Here is a 23,435-nt window from a genome sequence, read left to right on the forward strand (position 1 = left end):
AGCTATTTCAAGTTTCCTTTTTAGAAATAAAGGGGATTCAAATTATGGTTAATAGACTGTAAATAAATAGTATATAGTATATGTACACATATTAAACTTTCTGGACAATTTCTAATTCTTTGGTTAGGCTAGCCATTTTCTCCAGGTTTTAAACCTCTTGAATACTGATGGTGCAGTGAATGATGTGTAGATTCTTGGTGAAGTTCACATATTTAAGGGTCGTCATATCTGAGGATGATAGTTGAGTTAAAATGTTGTTCACTGGCTTGTAAATTTGGAGTCTTGAGAAGTGTTTAACCATATTCTTTAAGAAGGCATGATTCTAAGTGGTCATTTTACTGTTTGGAGTAAAAAAAAAAAAAAGAACTCTAGTATGAGTTTGATTACCAAAGGAAGAAAGTCTGGTGAGGGATAGTTTAAATCTGGCTGTTGCTATTTCCTAAAATTAACTTTTCTCTCCCGCATTTCTACGCCTGACATAGCGTTGGTTTACAAAACTACCTCCAGTGTTGACCTTTGAACTCTCAAGATTTGAGTTCAATCAGTCCCTTGGTCAGCCAGAGAAAATTCACAACAAACTGGAATTTCCTCAGATCATTTATATGGACAGGTGAGTTCTGTGGTTGATTGTCTTCTTAATGTGTTGTAGCAGTAGAAGTGAGCATATACTAAGTGTATTGTACATAGGACTCACCTGGAGCTCTTGATAATATACATATTCGGATTCAGTGGATCTAGGTTGCGACCTAAGAGTTTGCATTTCTAAGAAGCTCTCAGGACAATGCTGTTTGATGCTTCTGATCTCTGGACCACAATTTGAGTAGCTAGGCTTCAGGTGAAAGCCCTGCTGTCTGGTGAACAGTATCTGGAGTAGCTGCTGTGTATTTCTTTCTCATTTAATACTGTTTGTATTCCTGAAAATCCTAGTCAGACTTACATTATAGAATTTTAATCTTCTTAAAGTCTGTTTTATTGACATATAGTTTACATACAAAGAAATGTTACCATTCTTAGGTGTACAGCTGATGAATTTCAATGAATGTATACAGCCAAGTAATACCACCATCACCCGGAAGGTGATATAGATATAGAACATTTCCATCACCCAGAAGGTTCCCTCGTGCCCCTTTGCAGTCAGTCCCTTCCCTCCACCTTCAGGCAACCACTTGTTTTCTGGCCTGTACTTTTGTCATTTTTAGAATGTCATAATTAGGGGCATTAATATTCAGTATGAGCCCTCTTGTGGCCGTCATCTTTCACTTAGAATAATGTATTTGGAATTCATCCATGTTGTTGCATATATCAGTGATTTCTTTCTTAATGTTATTGAGTAGTATTACATTGTATGGAGGTACCACAATATTTTTTCCATCAACTAGTTGATGGACATTTCAGATGTATCCAGTTTTAGGCTATTATGAATAAAGCTGCTGTGAACTTTCACATAGAAATCTTGGTGTGGTTTTTAGTGCTTCTGGGTAAAATACCTGGGAGTGAGATTGCTGTTGTATGAAAAGTATATTTTTAACTCTATAAGAAATTACCAAACTGTTTTCTAAAGTGGCTGTACAGTTTTGCGTTCCTATCAGCAGTGTATGAGAGTTCACATTTGCTCCAAATCCTCAACAATACTTGGAATTATCGGTCTTTTAAGTTTTAGCCATTCTCCTGGGTTTGTAGGATTTTATTTTTCTTTTGATTTATAGTTCCCTGATAACTAACAATGTTGACCATATTTTCATGTGCTTAATTAATGGTCATTTGTATATTTTCTTAGGTGAAGTGTCTGTTCATATCTTTTGTCCACTTTTTAATTTGGTTGGTTGTGTTCATACTGAGTTGTAAGAGTTCTTTATATATTTTAGATACAAATCCAAATATTTTCTAACTCTACTTGTCTCTTCCATTTCTTTACTGGTATTTTTAGAAGAGTAGGGGTTTTGGGTTTTGATGAAGTCTAATGTATCAAGTGCCCTTTTATAGTTTGTGGTTTTTTGTGTTCTAATTAAGAAATCTGCCAACCCAAGGTCACAAAGGTTTTCTTCGATATTTTTCCAGAAATTTTGTAATTTTAACTCTTACGTTTATGTCTGTGACCCATTTAGAGTTCATTTTCATATATGGTGTGAGGTAAGGGGATTTTTTTTGCAGGGTGCGTAAGGCGGCATGCGGATGTCCAATTATTCCAGCATCATTTGCTGAAAAGACTCTCTTTTCCCCCATTGAATTACCTTGGTACTTTTTTCAAAAATTAGTTGAACTTGTATTTGTAGGCCTTTTTCTGGAGGTTTTATTCTGTCTATTGTATAATCTTATGCCAGTGCTACATTGTCTTGACTACTGTGATTTTTTTTTAACATCTTTATTGGAATATAATTGCTTTACAATGGTGTGTTAGTTTCTGCTTTATAACAAAGTGAATCAGTTATACATATACATATGTTCCCATATCTCTTCCCTCTTGCGTCTCCGTCTCTCCCACCCTCCCTATCCCACCCTTCTAGGTGGTCACAAACCACCTGACTACTGTGATTTTATTGTAAATCTTGACATCAGATAGTGTAAACCTCCCACTTTGCTATTCTTTTTAAAAAATTGTTTGGGCTATTCTGATCCATTTCTATCTAAATATTAGAAGCAGCTTGTCAAAACCCCTAATAGCTATTAGGATTTTGATTGGGACTGTGTTGAACCTATAGATCAATTTGGGGAAATTGACATCTTAACAATTTTTAGTCCTTCAATCTATGAATATGGTATAGCTCCATTTACTTGAGTCTTTGCTAATTTCTCTCAACAGTGATTTATAATTTTTTGTGTACAGTTCTTGAACATATCCGATTGTTTATCCCTAAATAATTATTGCTTTTGATGTTATTATAAGGCTTTTTAAAAAACTTTACTTTTTGTTTGTTCTTTACAAGTATACAGAAATGCAATAGATTTTTTTCCTCTTTCTTTTTTTTTTTTTTTTTTTTTTGCGGTATGCGGGCCTCTCACCGTCGTGGCCTCTCCCGTTGCGGAGCACAGGCTCCAGACGGGCAGGTTCAGCGGCCACGGCTCACGGGCCTAGCCGCTCCACGGCATATGGGATCTTTCCAGACCGGGGCACGAACCCATGTCCCCTGCATCAGCAGGCGGACTCTCAACCACTGCGCCACCAGGGAAGCCCTCCTCTTTCTTTTTAAATTGACTTTGCATCTTTTGACCTTACTAAGAAATTCACTTATTAGTTCTGATGTATTTTCGTAGATTCCTTGACTTTTCCTATGTAGATGATCATGTTATCTGCAACTAAAGGCAGCTTTACTTCTTCCTTTTCTATCTGTATGACTTTTACTTCTTTTTTTTTACCTTACTGCACTGGCTATGCCTCCAGTAAAACATTGAATAGAAGAGGCAAGAGTGGGCATTCTTGGATTGTTCCTGATACTAGGGGAAAGCTTTCAGTCTTTCACCATTAAATATGATGTTAGCTCTGTGTTTTCATAGATATCCTTTGTCTGATTAAGGCAGTTTCCTTGTATCCCAAGTTTGCTGAAACTTTATGTCATTAATTTTTTAAAATATAAATTGTGTTTGTGGGATTATTATTTGCTTAGGTACATGTACAGGAGCAAAGAGCTTGTTCGAAGTAAAAGAGAGTGTATTCGAAAGTTGAAAGAGGAAATAAAAGTTCTGCAGCAAAAACTGGAAAGGTAAGTCATAGACAGCTTTGTACTTAGAAATGTGAAAGATAGAGTAGGATATTCAAATCGGATAATTTGCTTTTATCTAAAAATTCAGAGTTTTAAGTATTAACTAGTGTTATTTTATAAAATAGATAAGAAAAATGTGTTTCTACGTGTGAAACTGTCTTTAAGATGTGCAGTAGTAGTCCCAGGGAACATTAGTGTCCCAAGTCACACAATTGGCAGTGTACTGAAGGGCACCCAAGTTCTGATTTCACAGCTCTTTACTTTTTCTGCTCTCCTTGCCATCTTTTTCACAAACACAGGAGAGGTGACTGCCATAAAACTCTAATCGCTTTGTCTTGGGAAAGCAGTTTTGAGGTGCCTGGGGAAGGTAAAACAATGGTGTTCTCTCTAGAGTGGTGCTGACTCAAACTGAAGGCTTGTATTTGTGACACATACCAAGTCCTTTCTCCTGTGGAGGGATCTTTCCGTTTTTGTTCATCTGTTCTGCAAGGACTGTTTCTGTGGACTCGCCACGTGACTTCCTAAGGAGGAGTCATTGTCATTTCTCTCTAGTAGAGGAGAGCCCATTGATTTAATGTGCAGGAAGGAAATCATAAGTACACTGTCAGTGGCTTTTCCCCCTTTATCTACTTAGCATTTTTGCTGCTACCACCCCACCTCTACCCACTTCATTGCTAGCTCAGTAATTTCCCTGACAGGCAGAACCTTCCATACCAGCCCGAGAAAGACCCTGTACCTATAGGTGCCCCTCTCCAGCTCCCTCTCTCTCACTTAGGAAGAACTTATCCAAGAGGTATTATGATCCATCATCTAGTTGTCTAAATACAGACTTAAGCTGGGGATTGATTCCTCACATACTCCTGGAAGTGACTTATGGGACTTTATACCTGTGGCAATATTTTACTTTTAAGATTTTAGTGATACTTTGTAAGATTGGAAAGTTCTGTGTTTATACAACCAGATATACGTGATGCATTATAGCTCGAAAATGCTCAATTTTCCAGTAACCAGCAAGGCATTCTGGCTTATTTAGATTTTAAAATAGTATACAGGAGCATTTTCTATAGTATGATACTACTTTCTTTCTAAAATAAAGTGACTCTTAAAATTTCAGATAATTTTACTTGGGTAATTTTTTAAAAAATTGCTTGTCTGTGTGTGACATAATCCTGGGAATCTATACAAGACACTATTAATGGATACCATTAGGTGGTAGAAGTGAGATGGGGGTGGATGGCTTTTGTGGTTTGTTTTACACATTTTTGTAATTGTTTTCTTACCAGGTGCATGCATTACTTTTACTATTTAAAAAAATTAAAATGTTCACCATTTCTTCTATAAGGTACTCTAACATTAAAAATAAGATTTCTTGTGTACAGTGTAGACATCTTTTTTGAAACTACTTTTGCTCTGATTCTACTAAATTAATACAAGTGCTGCATTGCATGAAGTAGTTGGTCTAAAGGAATTCAGAAGAAGAACAGAAAAATGATTGTCATAAAATTGAAGATAAGTTTCTTAGAGAAAATTTTTTCCTGAAATTTTGTAGAAGTGTCACGTTGAAATGCAGCAAACCTGAGAAGAGTTACAGATGTAAAAGAATGACTTAAAATCTTATGAGATTGTCAATGCTTCAGTGCCAGTAAGAAGATGTTTCTTTTGGTCCAAGCCAGTGCTGTATTAATAACTTCTTTCAACAAACACTGAAAGCTTAAGAAGACATGTTAACCATGTCTATGGGATAGACAAGAGGTTTAGTTCATGTACTGTAGGAGTTCAGAGAGGGGAGATCTTCCTTTGGCATTTGGGGGCATGGCATATGGAGGGGAGACTTCATGGAGAAAGTATATTTTGAAAGACCAGCTGAGTTTAGGTAAACTGATAGCTGCAATTAAGCCAAGGAAATAGGAATGTAAGGACTGGAACAGTTCTTCAAAGTTCTTCTAGTTTTACATATTTAATATCCTTTTCAGTGAAAGCTGTAACTCTCTGTGGCAGGCAGATCCACAGGAGAAATCATTCTAATTCTCCTTTCAATTAGAGTAGCTGAAGTGTCTTTGCTGCATACCCTCTAACGTGGTTGATTATATTTTTTTTTATTTCATAATGTCCTTTTTGATATAGAAACAGACAATTTTCCTTCTTCCTAGTTTTATGCCTGTTTCTTTTTTCACTTTCTTTAGAGAAATGTGAAGTGACTCTATCCTTTTATAAATGGAATCCCAGGATTATAGTTTATCTGTACCAATGAGTCAGCTTAATTATGTACCATTTAGACTGTCTTCTGCAGTGAGCTGTAGAATTCACTGAAGTAAATCTCTTTACTGAGTGTAGCATGTGCTAGTAATGGCAGAACATTGGGTATTATTAAAATAATTAATTAGTTGTTTTGGTTACATATTGAAGACATTTATTATTTACTAATCCCAAAGAAATCTTCAATAATTTATTCCTGGCCTGGCCTGTTGAATGAGTATGTGAATAATAGGGTACGTAGGACTCAGGCAGAAGAAAGATTTGCGTTTTCTTATCTCTGACCTTTGTCAATACCTGCTTCCCATTTCCAGATTTCCCTCTCTCATTTTTCCTAATTGCAGAGTACTTGATCTAAAGGGCAGCAGAGAAGAAACCGTTGGATACTAGTTCACCAGCATTATTTTCAGATTTGAGTAATGATAATGTATCCCTTTTGCTTTAAGAAACAGAATTTACTTTTATGACAAGAGCCTAAATGTGATATGAATCAAGAGGAAGCGTCACTGGCGTGGCTTTGACTAGAGCCCATTTTAAATGCTTTTTGCCAGGTGTAAAAATTTAGGCTATTGTCAGTTTTCACTGTTGTAGTTAGAGAACTTTTTGCTCTATAGATTAACGTATTAAATATTGTATGGCATTTAGGAATAAGCCTTTCCATTGACTCTTCAGAAAATAACAGATCTTTTGTCAGCGAGCCTGGAAATACAAGGCAGCCTTTGCAGTAGAGTACCATTGTCTCTGCCTCCTAGGTATGTGAAGTACGGCTCGGGCCCGGCTCGGTTCCCACTCCCGGACATGTTGAAATATGTTATTGAATTTGCTAGTACAAAACCTGCCTCAGAAAACTCTGCATCTCAAAGTGATGCACGCATGACGTTACCACTTTCTTCTGAGCACTGCCCGGCTTCTGACCTGATATCCAAGGAAAGGTAATGCAAACAAGTTTTAAAAATAGTATGTAATGGGTTTTTTGGTTTAATTTGAACTGTGCACATCTTTCCACCTGATTAACACTCACCCCGTAAGAGCTCAAAGGCCGTGAGTGCTTTGTCTTAAAGGGAAGGATTTTGCCAACTGTCACTTGGGTGAATTTTTCATAATTCCCACCGGTGCCTTCGTCTTGCCCACACGATAGTTGGGATTATTACAGAGGCGTTTTGAGCTGTTTGGAATAGTGTTCATTCTCCAGCAGGCCCAGCTTGCTTTGAGCTTGCTATAAGCTAGGTGCCACAAAAGGCCTTCCTCAGAGGAAACCTCAGCCCCCGAACTTCTAAAACACCTCATTTTCTCGTTTGCTGAAGAAGTGTGCATGACTAAGTAAACATCAAGGGAAGGGGAACTTACTCACAAATAGAAAATTAAGATATGGACAAGAACTGGCTGGAAATCGAAGAGGACAGCCTAGAGAGGTTTATCCAGTAAAGAGACAGGGAGGCCACGTCACGTGAGCCCTTGATTCTCTTGCGGCTCAGCCGTGTACAGCACCCTCTGTGGCCTGGAGGAGACACTGGGGCCAGCGCGGATCAAATTTGATGTGTGGGTCCTGGGTAACAAAAACACTAGAACCTATAGAAAAGGTTAGACTCTGATGTTAAAAAAACAAAACAAAATAATCATTCTTCCAGCTCCCCCCGCCGCACACACACATATAAATACTCATTCATTGATGTGTGTGCAGAAGTGCTTATGTGGATAGAACATACCAAATGGTAGGAGTGATTATCTCCAGGGGACGGCATGAGGCCAGGGGTGGGGGGTTCTTTTACTTTTATACTCTACCTATGCGTATTTCTTTGGGCTTTTGTAGAATGTTTTTATGTCCTTTGTAAAATATAAATGGTTTTACTTTTTTTAAAGTGGTTTAATCTGTTTAATAACATAAACTAGGACTGCCTATATTAGATTTTAAAGTGCTCTGTGTGTGTGATCTTTTCTGAGATTGAGATGTCTGCTTGTTTGCTTATGTTGGGCTTATTTTTCCATATGTATGGGTCCTTAGGGAAAAGAGGTTTTCTCCATTACTCTGTGTATGGGAGAAAGGCAGGTGGGAAAGGGAGAGAGGGTTGCTTTTAAGTCAGAGGTAGGAAGTTTATATTCTTCAGTTTTGGTGTGAAACAGAAACCTACGTGCAGTCACAGGCTTAGTTTATATTCCTGCTGGTTTGTCTATGTGCAGTTCGTTTGGCATTAGTTAATTAGTAGATAAATTAACAGTTACTTTACATACTTTATTCTTGGTTTAAGCAACGATGTAAAGAAGTTAACAGCCCACATTTCATAGCTGAGGTATTAGATTACTTGCCTGAGGCTGCTAACTTTTCCTTGGGTATTTGGCTAAGGCGTGGTAGAGCTGAGATTGTCTGCCTTTAAGTCCTGCACCCTGTGCTCTCCCAGGGGGCCACCTATTTGCATTCCTGTGAGTTGGATGTCGAGCTGATACTATTTTTCTTCTGTGTATTTTGTTCCTGCATCTGTCTATCCATCTCACTTTAGTCAGTTGCATCTTGGAAACACTATAGTTGATTCCCTGATTATTCTAGTCCCAATCTTCTCTTCTCCATGTTCCTTCTCATCCTTTCTTCATGAAAAGGCAAGTGGTTAGAGAGCAGGAGGCATAGACTCTTAAACCCAGGCGGATCTGGGTGTAAATCCCTCTCTGTCATTTACTAGCTGGGTGAACTTGGATACGTTGCTTTATTTCTCTAAATCTTAGGTTTGTAGTTGGTAAAATAGGGATGGTCATAGTACCTGCCTCATGAGCAAGTTGTGTTAAATGAGACGATGCATGTAAAGGAAAGGTTTGGCTCAGTAACTCTGCAGAGTAAACACTCACTAAGTTGTAGGTGTACTTCTCCACGTAGCAGCTTGCTTTAGAAAGTGCATTAATTTAGACCAAGGCGTATTTTGGAAATCATCATCTGAGCATGTTTTTTATCTTCCTTCAGTACAAGTAAAGAGAGCACGTCTCAAGATGCTGAAAGTACCTTTTCTTCTGAAGGTTCTCTACACAAGTCTAAGGTGGCAAATCAGCCACTTACACCTTCCCGATCTTCCATGGAAATGCCCTCACACCCAGCTCCTCGAACGGTCACAGATGAGGAGATAAACTTTGTTAAGACCTGCCTTCAGAGGTGGAGGAGCGAGATTGAACAAGATATACAAGGTTGGCTCTTTCAATACTTCCCAGTTACTCTTTGCCTTTTCTGTTTGTTTGAATATGTGGAAGTTAGGTACCTTGGGTACATGTCCTGCCATTGCCATGTATACTGTTGAATTTTGGGGATTGTGACCTCTTTGGTACTTTTTGTTCCCTGTGAGATTGGATCACACACGTCTGTTTTACAACCATGGAAAGATTCCCCCCCTGGATTCCCTCCTCAGAATTTCTGGGGAATCCTGGGTAGCTCGGACACTCATGACACTTAGTTTTAGCTGAGAATTTTCTGCATCTGCTGATTTTCTTTTCCCATAGTTTATCTGAACTCTGGCTTCAGTTGACCCAAACTTAGAATTTTGTTTTCCTGAATTACCACTTTTAAAGTCTTTTCTACATGAAGTATGCTTTATTGAAGGTTAATGAAGCAAAGGATATGTGAGTAATGCGCGCAGTGTAAAATCGTATTGCTCAGATTCTGTTCCGAAAATCCTTTGGCCTCGCTGTCTTGTTGCTCAGACTTCCCCTCCTCCCCTTCTTTCTCCTTTTATCTAGGGAGCAGTAAATAAAGAAATAATACAAATCTAGATTCCTCCCAGGTTCTTATTCATAGAAACCTGGCCCTGCCTTTCGTTGTGCCTTCTCCTTTCAGGTCCTGTCCCTGGGACATGTATTTTACACCCAAGTGCCCCATTAAGGTCTTTTTCTAGAAACTGTTTTCTCTCTGAGAAATTCTGGTGTGAATTATAAGAGGTGATTTTTTAAAAATCTTAATGTAGTTATATTAAACTAAAAGCCTTTGTAACCTAAAGCTCCACCTACTTTAAAACTGCGTCCTTCTTCGTGGTTCATAGAGTGAAGTTGAACTGGTCAGAACCCCAGGTGCAGAGAAGCAGTACTCTTTGCAGAGCTAAAGCTGCCTGGGTGACGTGTAATGAAGTCATTTTAACTAAGTATTCTTTTTCTTAACAGATTTAAAGAACTGTATTGCAAGCACTACCCAGACTATTGAGCAGATGTACTATGATCCTCTCCTCCGTCAGGTAGAATGAAAATTGATGGGAAGGTAGTCAAGGCATGTTCTAATGGTGCTAATGGTAGATACAAAAAGAAAAGTTGATGGTTTTCTTTGAAACTGAATGGAAACTTCCCTGAGATATAAAAATAACTTTAGGAAAGAAATAGCTATTATTCTATATTTTAGGCTAAAAAAAAGCAATGTATCTTCTGTCACCAACAGAACCTAACATATATTTGTTTTGATTCTGCCACATGGTATTTTTTTCATGTATTTGAAAAGTTTGTCATTAAATATTAATAAAAATTTCTCATAAAATGGTTAATTTAAGTAGTGCAGTGGGGGAAACCTGACCAGGGACTGGTTCCCCATCCTTTCCAAAGTACCATGGTCCTTAGTGATCCTTTGTTTAGCAGCGTGCTTTCAAGCTTTATATCTGTAGTAATTCCAAAAGGGAGGTAGGCAGGGTGGAAATTTTAGTTTCCACATATGTTTTTGTTTAGAGTAACATTCTGGGCATAGAGGGGGAAGAGGCCCCAGTTAGGGGCCCGCCCTCCACTGGCTTCTGTGTGAACGATAGGCCGCGGGAGGAGAGCTCTGTTTCTGGGGTCGCATGGAGGCACGGTTGTGTTGCACAGCAGGAACGCATCATGTCAATCTTGGCTGTTCCCCATTTTCTCTTTTCTATTATTTAAAAAATTTCACCACCAGTAAAAACATGTCAAGGTGCTGATTAAATGTAAGTTTACTTTGGTTCGATGGCCGACTTTCTTTCACCAGTACTTACTTGGCACTTAAGCATTGCTCTATTTTCCCCATATTGGGGGAAAAAAAGGCTTTTCACATGTTGAAACAAACAAGTATGTCGTTAAAAGGGTCTTCACCCCCAGATAAGTGGATGATAACTTGCAAGAAGAAAGATAGGGACCACGAGACCGACTAATAATGAACTATGCTAACTTAGATTTTGTTAACAAATAAAATAGGCATAGAACAAGATAGCTGCTAAACTTGTTGTAGGTACCAAGTGTGGTAAACATCTTCTCAACATGAGTGTAGTCATGGTGATTCTGTTTTTAGATAAACTGAGTTTGGAACTCGGGGGATAAATAGGTCTCAGTTATCTTTCGTTTTAGATGTATAATCATAGGAGTTTAGAGTTGAAAGAGGCCTCACCGAGGTCATCTGGTTCAATTGTCCGATTTTAAAGGTTCAGGAACCAAGACGTAATTAGGAGATTCCAAGGCTGTGTTTTTGTTAGTTCATCTTGAATCAACAAGATGTTTTGATGTGAACCTAACATCAAACACATGTATAAACAGGCAGTTTTCTGATGTCTGATGGTTGGGTATACTTCTGAATTTTAGTAACCTAAGTCTTGTCAGATTATTTTGCTTAACCTGATGCAGGAATTGCTTTGTGATTTGCAGGTGCCTTATCGTTTGCATGCAGTTCTTGTTCATGAAGGACAAGCAAATGCAGGACACTACTGGGCCTATATCTATAATCAGCCGCGACAAGTCTGGCTCAAGTACAACGACATCTCTGTTACCGAGTCTTCCTGGGAAGAACTTGAAAGAGATTCCTATGGGGGCCTGAGAAATGTTAGTGCTTACTGCCTGATGTACATTAACGACAAGCTACCCCACTCCACTGCAGGTAAAAACACCTTAACAGAAGCCAGGGGTGGGGGAAATCTGTACTGCTCAGGGAAGGGAACAATCTTGTAGTTTAAAATAAAAATTTTAACTCAGATTTATTATAAAGTAATAATGTATTTAAAAAAATACAAATAGTATAAAGGAGACTAAAAAGGAGAAATATATTTGCTCTCCTACTTCCGTCCTCGAGCCCAACGAGTATCCATTCTTAGGTTTCATGTGTAGTCTTCAAGAAGTGTTCTATGCAGAGGCTAGATTTTATTTATCGGTATCTCTCCCACACCCAATTTTTCCCCCCAAAGGGGATATTTTTCCATTCTGTTCTGCCTCTTTTTCATTAATTGTTTTTCTTAGTGATCTGTATATTTTTATAAATAGAACCAACTTATTCTTTTTAACAACTGCATAATAATTCCATTGCACGGAATATGTATATAATCTGTTAGACCAGCCTCCCATTGACAGACTTTTAAGTTGCCTCTAGTTTTTTTTCTCTTTTAGTGACATTCTTGCACACATATTTTTACACCCTTTGGAGAGTAGCTAGATGTTACAGGTGGATTTGCCTGAACAGTTTCATACTTCTCATAATACTACTGTTAATGCTAAGAGCAATCATAATTATCATTTATGTTGGTACTTTACTCCTTATTGCACACTTTCAAACTTTATTTCTCTAATAACTTATAACTCTAAAAGGGAGGTAGGCAGGGCAGGAATTCTTATCACCCACATTTTCCAGCTGAGGTTCTGCACTTGTCTGGAGTCTTATAGCCAGTAAATATTCTGATTCCAGGTTCTGTGCTGTTTTCCATTTATATTACTCTCTCTTTCTTTCTTCCTTTCACATCTGAGATCATGGAAGGCATCTTCTTTTAGTGTTCAAACTTCACTGTGTTGCATAAGTAAGAAAACACATAAGGCATTTTGTCCGGGCAGCAAATGATCTTTCTGATTTGTTAGCGTGTGCTTGAGGGATAAGCGATGGAGAGAATGATCACTTAATGGTAACTGATCTTCGTAATTGCATGTTTGCAGTGTGAAAGCAGGAACAGCTGCTCGTGGGAGTTACTGTACAAATAATTGTGCTGGCTGTTGGTATCTAGGAGCCTTGTTGTTACACGTATGGCTCATTTTTATATTACAGAAACAGACAAAAAGTGGAAACTGTCATTTGCTTAGTGAAAAGACTAGTTAATAGCAACCAGTACATGGATGTGTTCTGCTGTAGGATTTTATGTTTTGTTTTGGTCACAGGGTTAGAGATGAGATTTAATATGTCCTTGCTATCCTTGCCATTTTTCATCATAGCCTTTAGTGAACCAGGTATTACTGACCATCTAACCTTTGTATCAGTTTGCTTTCTTACCGCACTTGATTGTGTGAAACTTAAGGAGGTATAAATGTCTTGGAATTCATCTCTAACCGTCTTGAGATGGATATTCTTATCAGTAATAGGAGCATTGGTTACACTGATAACACTATCTACCTTGAAATATCCATTGGATCTCATGATTTTCTCAATTTCCAAGAAATGTTTGGTTTGTTCTTGCTACTTTGTCACTGATTGGCCTCTATTCCAAATCCTTAGTCATTATCGTCGATTGATTCATTTAACAAATATTCAATGTGCCTGCCTACTAATATGCTAGGCACTGTTACTGGGGTGCTGTGACTGTTGGCCTGATATTGTCAGTACTTCAGATGGATTATGTACGTGTGTATGTATTTTTCATTAGGAGTAAGAAAAAAAGACAAAGTGTCTTATTTTCTTTCTTTCTAGAAAGGACCTTTGGATTCCTTGAGACCTTTTGCTTGGTGGAACTTCGTTTAAACTCTGTCTTTGTTCTTCCTCAGAAGTGGCCCCGAATGAATTAGATCAGATGTCAGGAGAAGTGGAAGCCCTCTCTGTTGAACTGAAGCATTACATTCAGGAAGATAACTGGAGGTTTGAGCAGGAAGTAGAGGAGTGGGAAGAAGAGCAGTCTTGCAAAATCCCTCAAATGGAGTCTTCCACCAGCTCAGCATCACAGGATTTCTCTTCATCGCAAGGTACCTGAGAAGGGCATCTATGCCGGTGATCTGGTGGGATTCATGCTGCACTCCAGTAGCCAGTCCCGTGCACTTCATCTGAGTGAGCCGTGCCACGGTCTGCCCACTGGAGTTCAGATAGAGTTGGTGTTGCACAACCTGACGGCCTAGCCTGTGGCTCTAGACTGTCATTTCTGCTGAGCAGAAGTAAGAGCAGAAAGACTAGCTGCCTGTACTTTCACTCTGTTTAGTTTTTTGCTTATTTCCCAGGTTGCAGGAGAAACTACGTAGGATTAATAGGTAGATTTTATGAAAACTATTCTCCACAGGTGATCTTCCTAACAGATGGTTGTTTGTAGGAAGACTTCTTGGCATAAAGAAATATGACAGCATCAGGAGCACATTAAACTTTACAGCATCATCAGTGGCTTCTCGCTAAAATAGCCATTTCTTTTAGTCACTAGTTTCTAGGGGAAATTTGCATAGGTTTTTTTAAAAAGGTTTGTTAGAAGGTTTGTTAGAAGGTTTGCACATGAAACTTTGTATCAATCCTGCTTGCCGTTTACAGAGTATTCTAGAGGTTACTTCTCATCAGATGCTAATTCCTTTGTGTGGTTCTTTATCAGAGTCTTCAGTCGCCTCTTCCCACGGGGCTCGCTGCTTGTCCTCCGAGCATGCCGTGATCGTGAAGGAGCAGACCGCCCAGGCTATTGCAAACACGGCACGCGCCTACGAGAAGAGTGGTGTGGAAGCAGCGTTGAGTGAGGTGAGAATGGCTTAGAAGCCCAAGTGTAAGAGGGGTGGGCTCTTGGCAATAACGACCACAGTTTCTCGCATTTCTGTTATCCTGTGCCTGCTGCATTTAACCAATCCCTCTTTATTTCTTCTGTTTTTTTCTTACTCTTTCTCTCCATTCTGCTGCCACAGCTTAAGGAAGCTGAACCCCAGAAGCCCATGTCCCCGGAAACAGACCTTGCAGAGCAGCCCGAGCAGCCCGCACAGGCTCATGACGCAGAGTCTGCTGCCCAGCCTAATGCTGAGGTCTCTGAAGTCGAGATTCCCAGTGTGGGAAGGATTCTGGTTAGATCTGATGCAGATGGATATGATGAGGAGGTACAGAGATGAGTCAGGGTTTAGCTGTCTGTCGTCAGTCTTGTATTTCCTTCTCACATGACTGAATATAGTTGTGTGAGGTGTTTGGCAATAGTTACTGTTTTCTCATTGACGCAAATAATGGGCGAGAGGGCCTATCTCAGTTACCACTGTACACTGCTGCCAGTATATATCTACCCAGACCTGTCCTTATGAGGGCCGCTGCAGAGTCCAGATGGCTCAGAAAGGCAGAATTTAGTTTTTTGTTTGGTATTACGAGCAAAGAAATTGCCTTTAGGAGTCTTTGTCTTTGGTCATGTTAGTCCATTGTGTCTCCTCCAAATATAAAGTTTTCAGTTGTCCAGTGAGCAAAAAAACAGATGTGACTTGAAGGTGTTTTTAATTCTGAAGCTTTAGGGAGAAGCTGTAGAATCCCAGGTGGTTCATTGTCTGCCGCCTGTACAGTTGTCACCACACACTAACTGTTGGGAATCCTGTCCTCAGGTTTCTGTTTTTTCCTGTGGGGCATTTTTTTAATCATTGTAAGAGTTTCACTTTGTAAAGTGTTATTTGTGTATCCCCTAGTTTCCAGACTGTTTAAAATGTGCTCTTCATCCTAGTAAAACTCCAAAATACTGGTGTATTTAGGATATACACCCAAATTCTAGAACTCAGTTGGAACTCTCGCCTCAGACGCTTCCCCTCTGAGAGTTGTAATTTAACTCGCTTCTGTAGCAGCGCCACAGCACAGGTATTTTTAGACATACGTCTTTATCCATTGGCTAAATTAGAGAGAATATGTAGGAATAGCTTGTCTTGGGCAAAGTCTTGACATTGTGCAGAGGGCCAGGGCTGTGAATGTGTGTAGGACCCCGTGTGTGAGCCTTGCCTCGCAGTGGGTTCCAGCCACGGAGCACGCTGCCATGCTTCCCTGCAGCTGTCTGTTCACCTTTCCTTCATACAGTCTTCTTTTGAACCTTTCTTCTCTCCTTTTTCTCTCTGTTTTGTGCCCTCTTGTGGTAGGTGATGCTGAGCCCTGCCATGCAAGGGGTCATCCTGGCCATAGCTAAAGCCCGTCAGACCTTTGACCGAGATGGGTCTGAAGCAGGGCTTATTAAGGTATCTCTGTTTTTTGAATTCTCATCCTTATGCCACAGGTATCATAACACGGGGCAGTAATTTCCTTAGATGCTAAAAAATGGGATTAAAAGGTTTTCATCGAAGTAAAACATAGAACTTCCTTTCCTGCCCAGCTAACGACCCAGCCGTCTCACAGCACTGATGGCTTCTCCTCTCTTGGCACTGATGCGGCTTTGGTGTTCGTGTTACACCTGGCCTGGAGGGCTTCTTGTTGTTCTTAGGAGCCATCTGTTCATAAAGCTGTGAATGGGACCTTGCCTTTGTAATTTGGGGGCCATAATATAAGAATGAAGGCCATGCTTTTTAAGGTACTTGAATAAAATTTAAGGTACTTGAAGAAATTGCATTCATGTCGGTTTTTAAATTTCAGGTCCTTGGTACTCAAGGATATGCCTGAAACAATTAAAACTAAATATTTGTTTTTCTGAGAACTTGATGAGGAAGATGAGTTTCTTGTGAGTATGTCTTTGGTGCCAGAGGAGTTTTATCCTTATGAAATGAAAGAAACTTTCAGATTCCATAGTTGCCTCTGTCATGTCTCAGTAAGGACTTCTCAGAAGTCTTCTTAGAGTGATGAAAACCTCTGTAGCGCTTAGGCGTCAGTTTCTGTGTGTAGAAGGTCACAGTGTGCGCTTTTCTAACCACCAGTTCTGTCTTCAACAGGCATTCCATGAAGAGTACTCCAGGCTCTATCAGCTCGCCAAAGAGACCCCCACCTCTCACAGTGATCCTCGACTTCAGCATGTGCTTGTCTACTTCTTCCAGAATGAAGCGCCGAAAAGGGTAGTAGAGCGGACCCTTCTGGAACAATTTGCAGACAAAAACCTTAGCTATGATGAAAGGTGAGGAGGGGCTACTTCGGTGAACCACCCTTCCTTCTGGGTCTGGCTTGACTACCTCCTCTGAAGCGGGAGCTTTCATTGCTTTCTGAACTTCATTCACAGGTCAATCAGTATTATGAAGGTGGCTCAAGCGAAATTGAAGGAGATTGGTCCAGATGACATGAATATGGAGGAGTACAAGGTGAGATCTTCTCTTTACGTCTACAAAGCAAACACATTAAGGCCAAACCAACAATTTTATATTATCACAGACTGACCACCCGCCGCCCACCCCCCAAAGAAAGCTGGGTGAGAATGAATGAATGATCTTTTCTTACCCTTAGAATGGCCAGTTTCTTTACTCCATTGTTCTGTTAGACTGAATCAGCACTTCGTTTTTCTTAAATACCCACTTTAGCCCTGTTCTGGGCAATAAAATTCTTGAATTCATGGCTTTGGTTTGCTTTAAATAATTTAGTTCTCTAACATTTCTATATCTGAAATTAGATTTTTACACATTAAAATGCATGCATGACTACAGATTTTCAAAAAAGGCATCGTGTTGTAGAAAAGACACTGTCCTGTGCCACCTAAAGTATGTCACCACCCCCACTGAGCTCAGTGTTGTTCTGTGAGGTTGGAATGGCCGTGTCCCTCCGTCTTCCGTCATCTGGATGGTTTTGTCAGAACTCGGGAGGCCGTTCATTTATACCAGAACTGAATGACTTTGGCGTGGGTGTTGGAAATTAAGATCCTAAATTCTAAAGCTCATATGAAATGAGTATTTCTGTTCCTTGGTGGAAGGAGCAAGACATGGAAAATTAAGGTCAGCGGTAGACGTTAATTCTAAACGTCGAATACTTTATTATCTGAAAGCCTTTGTGTGTCCTGTTTTTGTGCCTGGCCACATGTGCTCAATGAGTATTTGTACTGAGTTTGAAGTTTACTGTGGCGGAAGGGGTAGAAGTAGTGGTGGTCATAATCATGAATGGCTGTCATTCCTTTTCAGAAGTGGCATGAAGATTACAGTTTGTTTCGAAAGGTGTCTGTGTATCTCCTGACAGGCCTGGAACTCTATCAGAAAGGAAAGTAAGTTGGCCTCTTATGTCACTGAGATTACTGGTCAGGACACTTATTTATTGATGCCTACCAGGAATTCAGAAGATCACAGCACCTTCACCCCCCTTCTCACATGTACCCTGTGCCTCTACCTTTTTCCAGTGTTTCACTTCACTTTTGCTCTGAACATCACACATGTTTTTTCATCCTTTACATAATGATAGATTTCTCAGTTGAGAGATATAATGGCCAGGTTTTCTTTGTGATAAATGAAAATGAACTCAGAAAGTGAATTTTAAGAGTTGGTGTGGACCTTAGTGAGCCTCTCGTCCACTTCTTTGTTTTAGAGTTGGGAGAAACAGAAGCCTGGGGAAGTTCCATGATTTGCCTTAGGTTTCTCGGCCAGTTTGCAGAGGAGCTGAGACTGGCTGTGGTCTTTGGCCCTCAGGCTTTTCCCAGTGCTCCATGCTGCCTCCATCATGAAGACTTTTCCATCATTTCGGCCAGTTGCATTCTTGTATTAGGGAACAGTGGGGACTAAGCCCTGGATTCGGGGAAGGAGCACTGAGCTGTTTTTCATCTACCACTTTCTAAGGTACCAAGAGGCGCTTTCCTACCTGGTGTACGCCTACCAGAGCAATGCCGCTCTGCTGATGAAGGGGCCCCGGCGGGGCGTGAAAGAGTCGGTGATCGCTTTATACCGAAGAAAATGCCTTCTGGTTTGTACTGATTGTAAAGCCTTACGACTTTTTAATTATCTGTTGTGTTTACCTCTGCTCCTTGAAGCCATGAAGAAATACAACTTAAAAAAAAATCTCCAACAGGTTTTAGATTTTTCCAAACTCTGAAGAGTAGTTTTACCTGGAAACAAATTATTTTAAGTTACTTCAGTGAATGTCATTCTTCTTCCACCCCTGATAGAAGTTAGGTGAGAATCACTTATCCCCATTTCAGTGCCCTTTCTATGTACTGCATGATAGCTTTTATCACATGGCCTGTCTACTAGATTGTGAGTTCCTGAGCACAGATCCTCTTCTTATTCAGCTGTTTTCTTGGTGTCTGGCGCAGAGTAAACATGTAAGAAATGTGTGTTTTTCCTGTGTTCCCTGCTAAGCTAGTAGATGAGCATTTTAGTGACTTCTAAAGAGATTCCAGTTTTTTTTTAAAAGGTATGACCCATCAGGATCAGTCCTGCCATTCTGTTAATATCCTCGTCATACACCACTGGAGATCTATCCTGACCTATTTTGCATTTGGCCGCCACGTGGGAAGGAGACCCATGTCCCCTCTGCCTCCCCAGGGGTTCCTGCAGGTGCTTGTCCTTCAGAAACTACAGAGGCGGTTTTCCCAGACCCACGTGCTTGCCTTTAGCCTCTCTGACACCCGGCAGGATCACCCTTCACGGGAGGAGTCAGGCCAGCATTTCTCCCACTGCTTCTGTTAATACCAAGTGGAGGAGATTAAGTCATGACATGTATTTATCTCAGAAGCTTCATTTTCTGATTAGACTTGGGTTCCTGCATCAGTTATAGGTATGGCAGGGCACTTTGAAGCTGAAAAAAGGGCCTTGTAGATTTGATGGGACCTAAATTTTAGTAAAGACATGATTTTATTTTTTAAATCACCAAATACAGATTACATTTTGAATATCCCACTCAGCTGCCCCAGGGAGACAGTACTAGGGGTTTAGAGTCTTTCCACCTCTGGCTCTCAACCTCCAGTGTGCGTCAGAATCGCCTAAGGAGCTTTCAGAAGGTTGGGACCCAGGCGTCTCCCCAGACAGTTAAACCAGTCTCCTGGGGAGGCGCCTGGGCACCAGCTTGCCTTCTGCAGGTGATTCTGATGTTCAGTGAAGATTGAGAACCATTGAATAGGCCTTTTGATAGAAGCGGGTGTTAAATATGACCTTGACTTGTAAGTTTAGGCCACTGGGTCAGAGACTTTGCTGCATTCGGATCACCTTGGGAGCATTAAAAAAAAAAATCCCAGCGCCCAGGTCACCCAAATACCAGTCAGTCAGCTTGCTTGGGTTGGGGCATCGGTAGTTTTTAAAGATCCCCAGGCATTTCCAGTGTACAGTGAAGTTTGGGAGGTACTTGTTTAGGCTCTTCTAAAATAGATATTTATCTTCTCTTTCAGACATCTATTTTTGTTCACTCTGTTTTTTATCTACAGGAGCTGAATGCCAAAGCGGCTTCTCTCTTTGAAACAAATGATGAACACTCTGTAACAGAGGGTATTAATGTGATGAATGAGTTGATCATTCCCTGCATTCACCTTATCATTAATAACGACATCTCCAAGGATGACTTGGATGCCATTGAGATCATGAGAAACCACTGGTGCTCTTACCTCGGGCAAGATATTGCAGGTGTGCTGTTGTTGCCACTTCCAGTAATTTCTAAGGCCCTTGAGAATTCTAGAAGTTGCAGTGGACTCAGTTTGTAGTACCGGTTGTCAAACCATTTTAAGGCACTGGAGTCCCCTAGAATATACAAGAGTCAAAAGTACATCTACTCTATTGAAACAAGGAATGGGAGCCTGCACCCCTGTCCTTCTTAGCCTCCCCTTACCTCCTCTGTGGCTGCTGAATCACCTCCACAGCCAGCCAGCCAGCTCTGTTTGAAATAAATCACTGCTCTCCAGGAATGTCAGACTGCTGTTACTTTTTCATCTGCCGAAATCTGAACTTTAATTTTATAGTTTAAAAATAAAAATCTATTGGGCTTCCCTGGTGGCGCAGTGGTTGAGAGTCCGCCTGCCGATGCAGGGGACACGGGTTCGTGCCCCGGTCCTGGAGGATCCCACGTGCTGCGGAGCGGCTGGGCCCGTGAGCCATGGCCCCTGGGCCTGCGCGTCCGGAGCCTGTGCTCTGCAGGGGGAGAGGCCACAACAGTGAGAGGCCTGCGTACAAAAACAAACAAACAAAAAACAAAAAACAAAAAAATAAATAAAAAAATAAAAATCTATTTATGCAGCTTGATTACCTGTTGGTGCCGTAATCAAATTTTCCTGTGACTTGAAGTTGCAAGACGTAAACATATTATTAACTATGATGCCTTCAAGGTTAACAAATTAGTAAATGGAACGTCTGTGCATGTCCAAAGCATTTTGGAGAGGGAGCCTAAAACTAGGTATTTTTAGGTGAGTTTGATAGATTTAGAAAGTTGCTACGTATCCTAATACGAATCCTCTTTGTTAGCGTCTCACTGATGTAGAGATATTCTGTTGACTTGTTAAAGTGTTCAAGTTTATAATATTTATTGAAAAATTCTATAATAATTAGTAGCTATGAATTTTGTTTTAATGTCTTCAGTTTATATTTAGACCATGTGTGATATATAGCTTTACATAATGCCATGTACACACTGGTATATTTTAATTACTTGAAGGAAAAAAGCAGCATTTTATTTATGGCAATAGTATATTTACGGTACATTATATTTATAGTACTTTCTCAAATTTTAAAGGATGATTGATTGGAAGACGTGTCTGTAATGAAGTGAATATATAGTGTTATTCTGCCACACGTCACATGGCTTAAAACAGTGACCTAAAACTTTGGTATATTTGGCAAATAGGTCTTTGCTACTGGTTTGGCCTGAAGGAATCATCATTTGTCATTAGCTGACCAGAACAATGCTTTAACCTTTCAGGTTGGGTGATGGCTATATGAAAGACCTTCTCCTATCATTGCAGACTTAGTATTTACTCAGAGATTTATTTAGATGTATAGTAACCATCCATTTTTCCTCCACAGAAAATCTGCAGCTGTGCTTAGGGGAGTTTCTACCCAGACTTCTAGATCCTTCTGCAGAAATCATTGTCTTAAAGGAGCCTCCGACTATTCGACCCAATTCGCCCTATGACCTTTGTAGCAGGTTTGCAGCTGTCATGGAGTCAATTCAAGGGGTGTCAACTGTGACAGTGAAATAAGCCCCCACGTGTTCAAGTCCCATCCTGGTCTTTGGTTGACTGCCTGTTGCACAGAAGTCTGTTGTCACAGTGTTTACCTTGGGAAGGGGATTAGGTGGAAAAGTAAGATTCAGATCCAGACCCCAACCATACTGTGTATGTAAAGAAGGATTGAAAATAAAATTGCACTTTTTAGGTACAGAATCATAAAAGCGATTTCACTAAAAAAGGCAGGAAACAGTGTATTAAGGTATTGCTTTATGGCAGAAGACCTGAAATGCCTCTTGTACCTACAGGCGTGCTTGGGCTTTTCTAAGCCTCTTGACACTTTTAAAATTATCCTTCAGGCGTAAGTGTTTTTGACAGCAGAGTAGAAGGGTGATTCATCAGAACCTGAACCATATGAACAGCTACTAGTTATTTTATCAAATACAGATGACATTAAAAAATTCTTAACTGCAAGAGAGGAGAAGCATACACCTTGCCTGGCTCTTGACAGGAGATGACAAGATAGGTTGTTGATGAACCACTACCCTTTCACATGTGGGTAGAACATAAGGTCATGCATGTGGCAGTAAGATGTTCAAAAGTCAAAAGAAAGCTGCCTCTCCTTTCTTTCTTCTCTCTCTTTTACTTTATATTTTTAAATAAACCAGAAAACCTCATGCTCAGTCCTGAGTGAAAGAAAGGAAGGCATTAAGGACTTCAGACGGAGTAACAACATTGTGAAACTTGACTAAAGATCACGTTTTCATAGTTAACCATTTAGGTAAAAATTTCCAGTGTCTGAAAATTGTCAAAACCCATGTCTAAGGCTGCTCCTGGCCCAGAAGAACATTTTGATGCCCCTTCCCTTTTTTGCTTCTAAAAAATAAGGGATGTGGGTTTGTAAAAAGAAAAAAAAAATCTATATATATATGTATATGTAGAGAGAGAAATATCCCCTCTTGATAATTTTTAAAAGGCTCCAAATTGGGTATCCAAATTTTAAGATTAAGGAGGGAATCGTGGGAGGGAAAAACACTTACTACAACAATGCAGATTTTATAAATGTGCAATAAAAGTATTTGTTTTACCTTTGGTATGCAGTATGGCCTTTATTTAAATATATATTTTCTGTTTTGGAAATGGACGGACTCAATAAGCGTTTCTCACGTTTCAGTTTTTCTTCTTGAAAAGAGAAAGGCAGATTAGAGCGTTGAGAAGCTTGATGGGGATGAAAGGCAGTGGTCACTTCTTGAGCAGCACCTAGTGGTGACTGATCTCTTTTCATCTCATTTGCTAGTTGCATTGCATGTAAGTGTATCCACTTTGTAATTTTTCTGATTTAGAAGGCAAAAAAATTATTTTCTTGAAACCAAATTCTTATATTTTGGTTCAATTAATGGTTAGGCCGTCTTTTACAGATATTCAGAGGTGCTTTTGTGTTTTAAAGCTCACTGCAAAGATCTGTTTCATGGGAAATTAATCACTTTTCTTACCCATTGATTACCTTTTACTATTTAAAATTCTAGGCAGTAGCACCATTTGCCTTCTGCTTTTAAATACCTGTCATTACTGATTACTGTGCACAGTTATATAACAACCCTGG

At 39.9% G+C, this 23,435-nt stretch overlaps 1 protein-coding gene across 6 annotated transcripts in view; it reads left to right on the forward strand.

Moving 5' to 3' along the window:
• Positions 1-22,867, forward strand: part of USP28 (ubiquitin specific peptidase 28) — a 57,009-nt gene extending 34,142 nt beyond the window's left edge. For 4 of the 6 annotated variants that reach the window (XM_082844499.1, XM_082844500.1, XM_082844501.1 and 1 more), the window contains 14 exons: positions 483-610; positions 3,603-3,698; positions 6,704-6,883; positions 8,899-9,116; positions 10,080-10,150; positions 11,556-11,784; positions 13,644-13,838; positions 14,444-14,583; positions 16,713-16,891; positions 16,994-17,072; positions 17,880-17,959; positions 18,525-18,648; positions 20,105-20,300; positions 21,690-22,867. In XM_082844499.1, the coding sequence (XP_082700625.1) occupies positions 483-610; positions 3,603-3,698; positions 6,704-6,883; positions 8,899-9,116; positions 10,080-10,150; positions 11,556-11,784; positions 13,644-13,838; positions 14,444-14,583; positions 16,713-16,891; positions 16,994-17,072; positions 17,880-17,959; positions 18,525-18,648; positions 20,105-20,300; positions 21,690-21,865 (2,091 nt within the window). In that variant the 3' untranslated portion in view covers positions 21,866-22,867. Of the gene's footprint in view, positions 1-482; positions 611-3,602; positions 3,699-6,703; positions 6,884-8,898; positions 9,117-10,079; positions 10,151-11,555; positions 11,785-13,643; positions 13,839-14,443; positions 14,584-14,744; positions 14,931-15,932; positions 16,029-16,712; positions 16,892-16,993; positions 17,073-17,879; positions 17,960-18,524; positions 18,649-20,104; positions 20,301-21,689 lie in introns of all 6 variants that reach the window. The other 2 variants (XM_082844503.1, XM_082844504.1) reach the window with 1 other exon arrangement.
• Positions 22,868-23,435: the final 568 nt, after the last annotated feature.

This window comes from Leucopleurus acutus (genome assembly GCF_964270905.1).
Source record: "Leucopleurus acutus genome assembly, chromosome: 8".
NCBI lineage: Eukaryota > Metazoa > Chordata > Mammalia > Artiodactyla > Delphinidae > Leucopleurus > Leucopleurus acutus.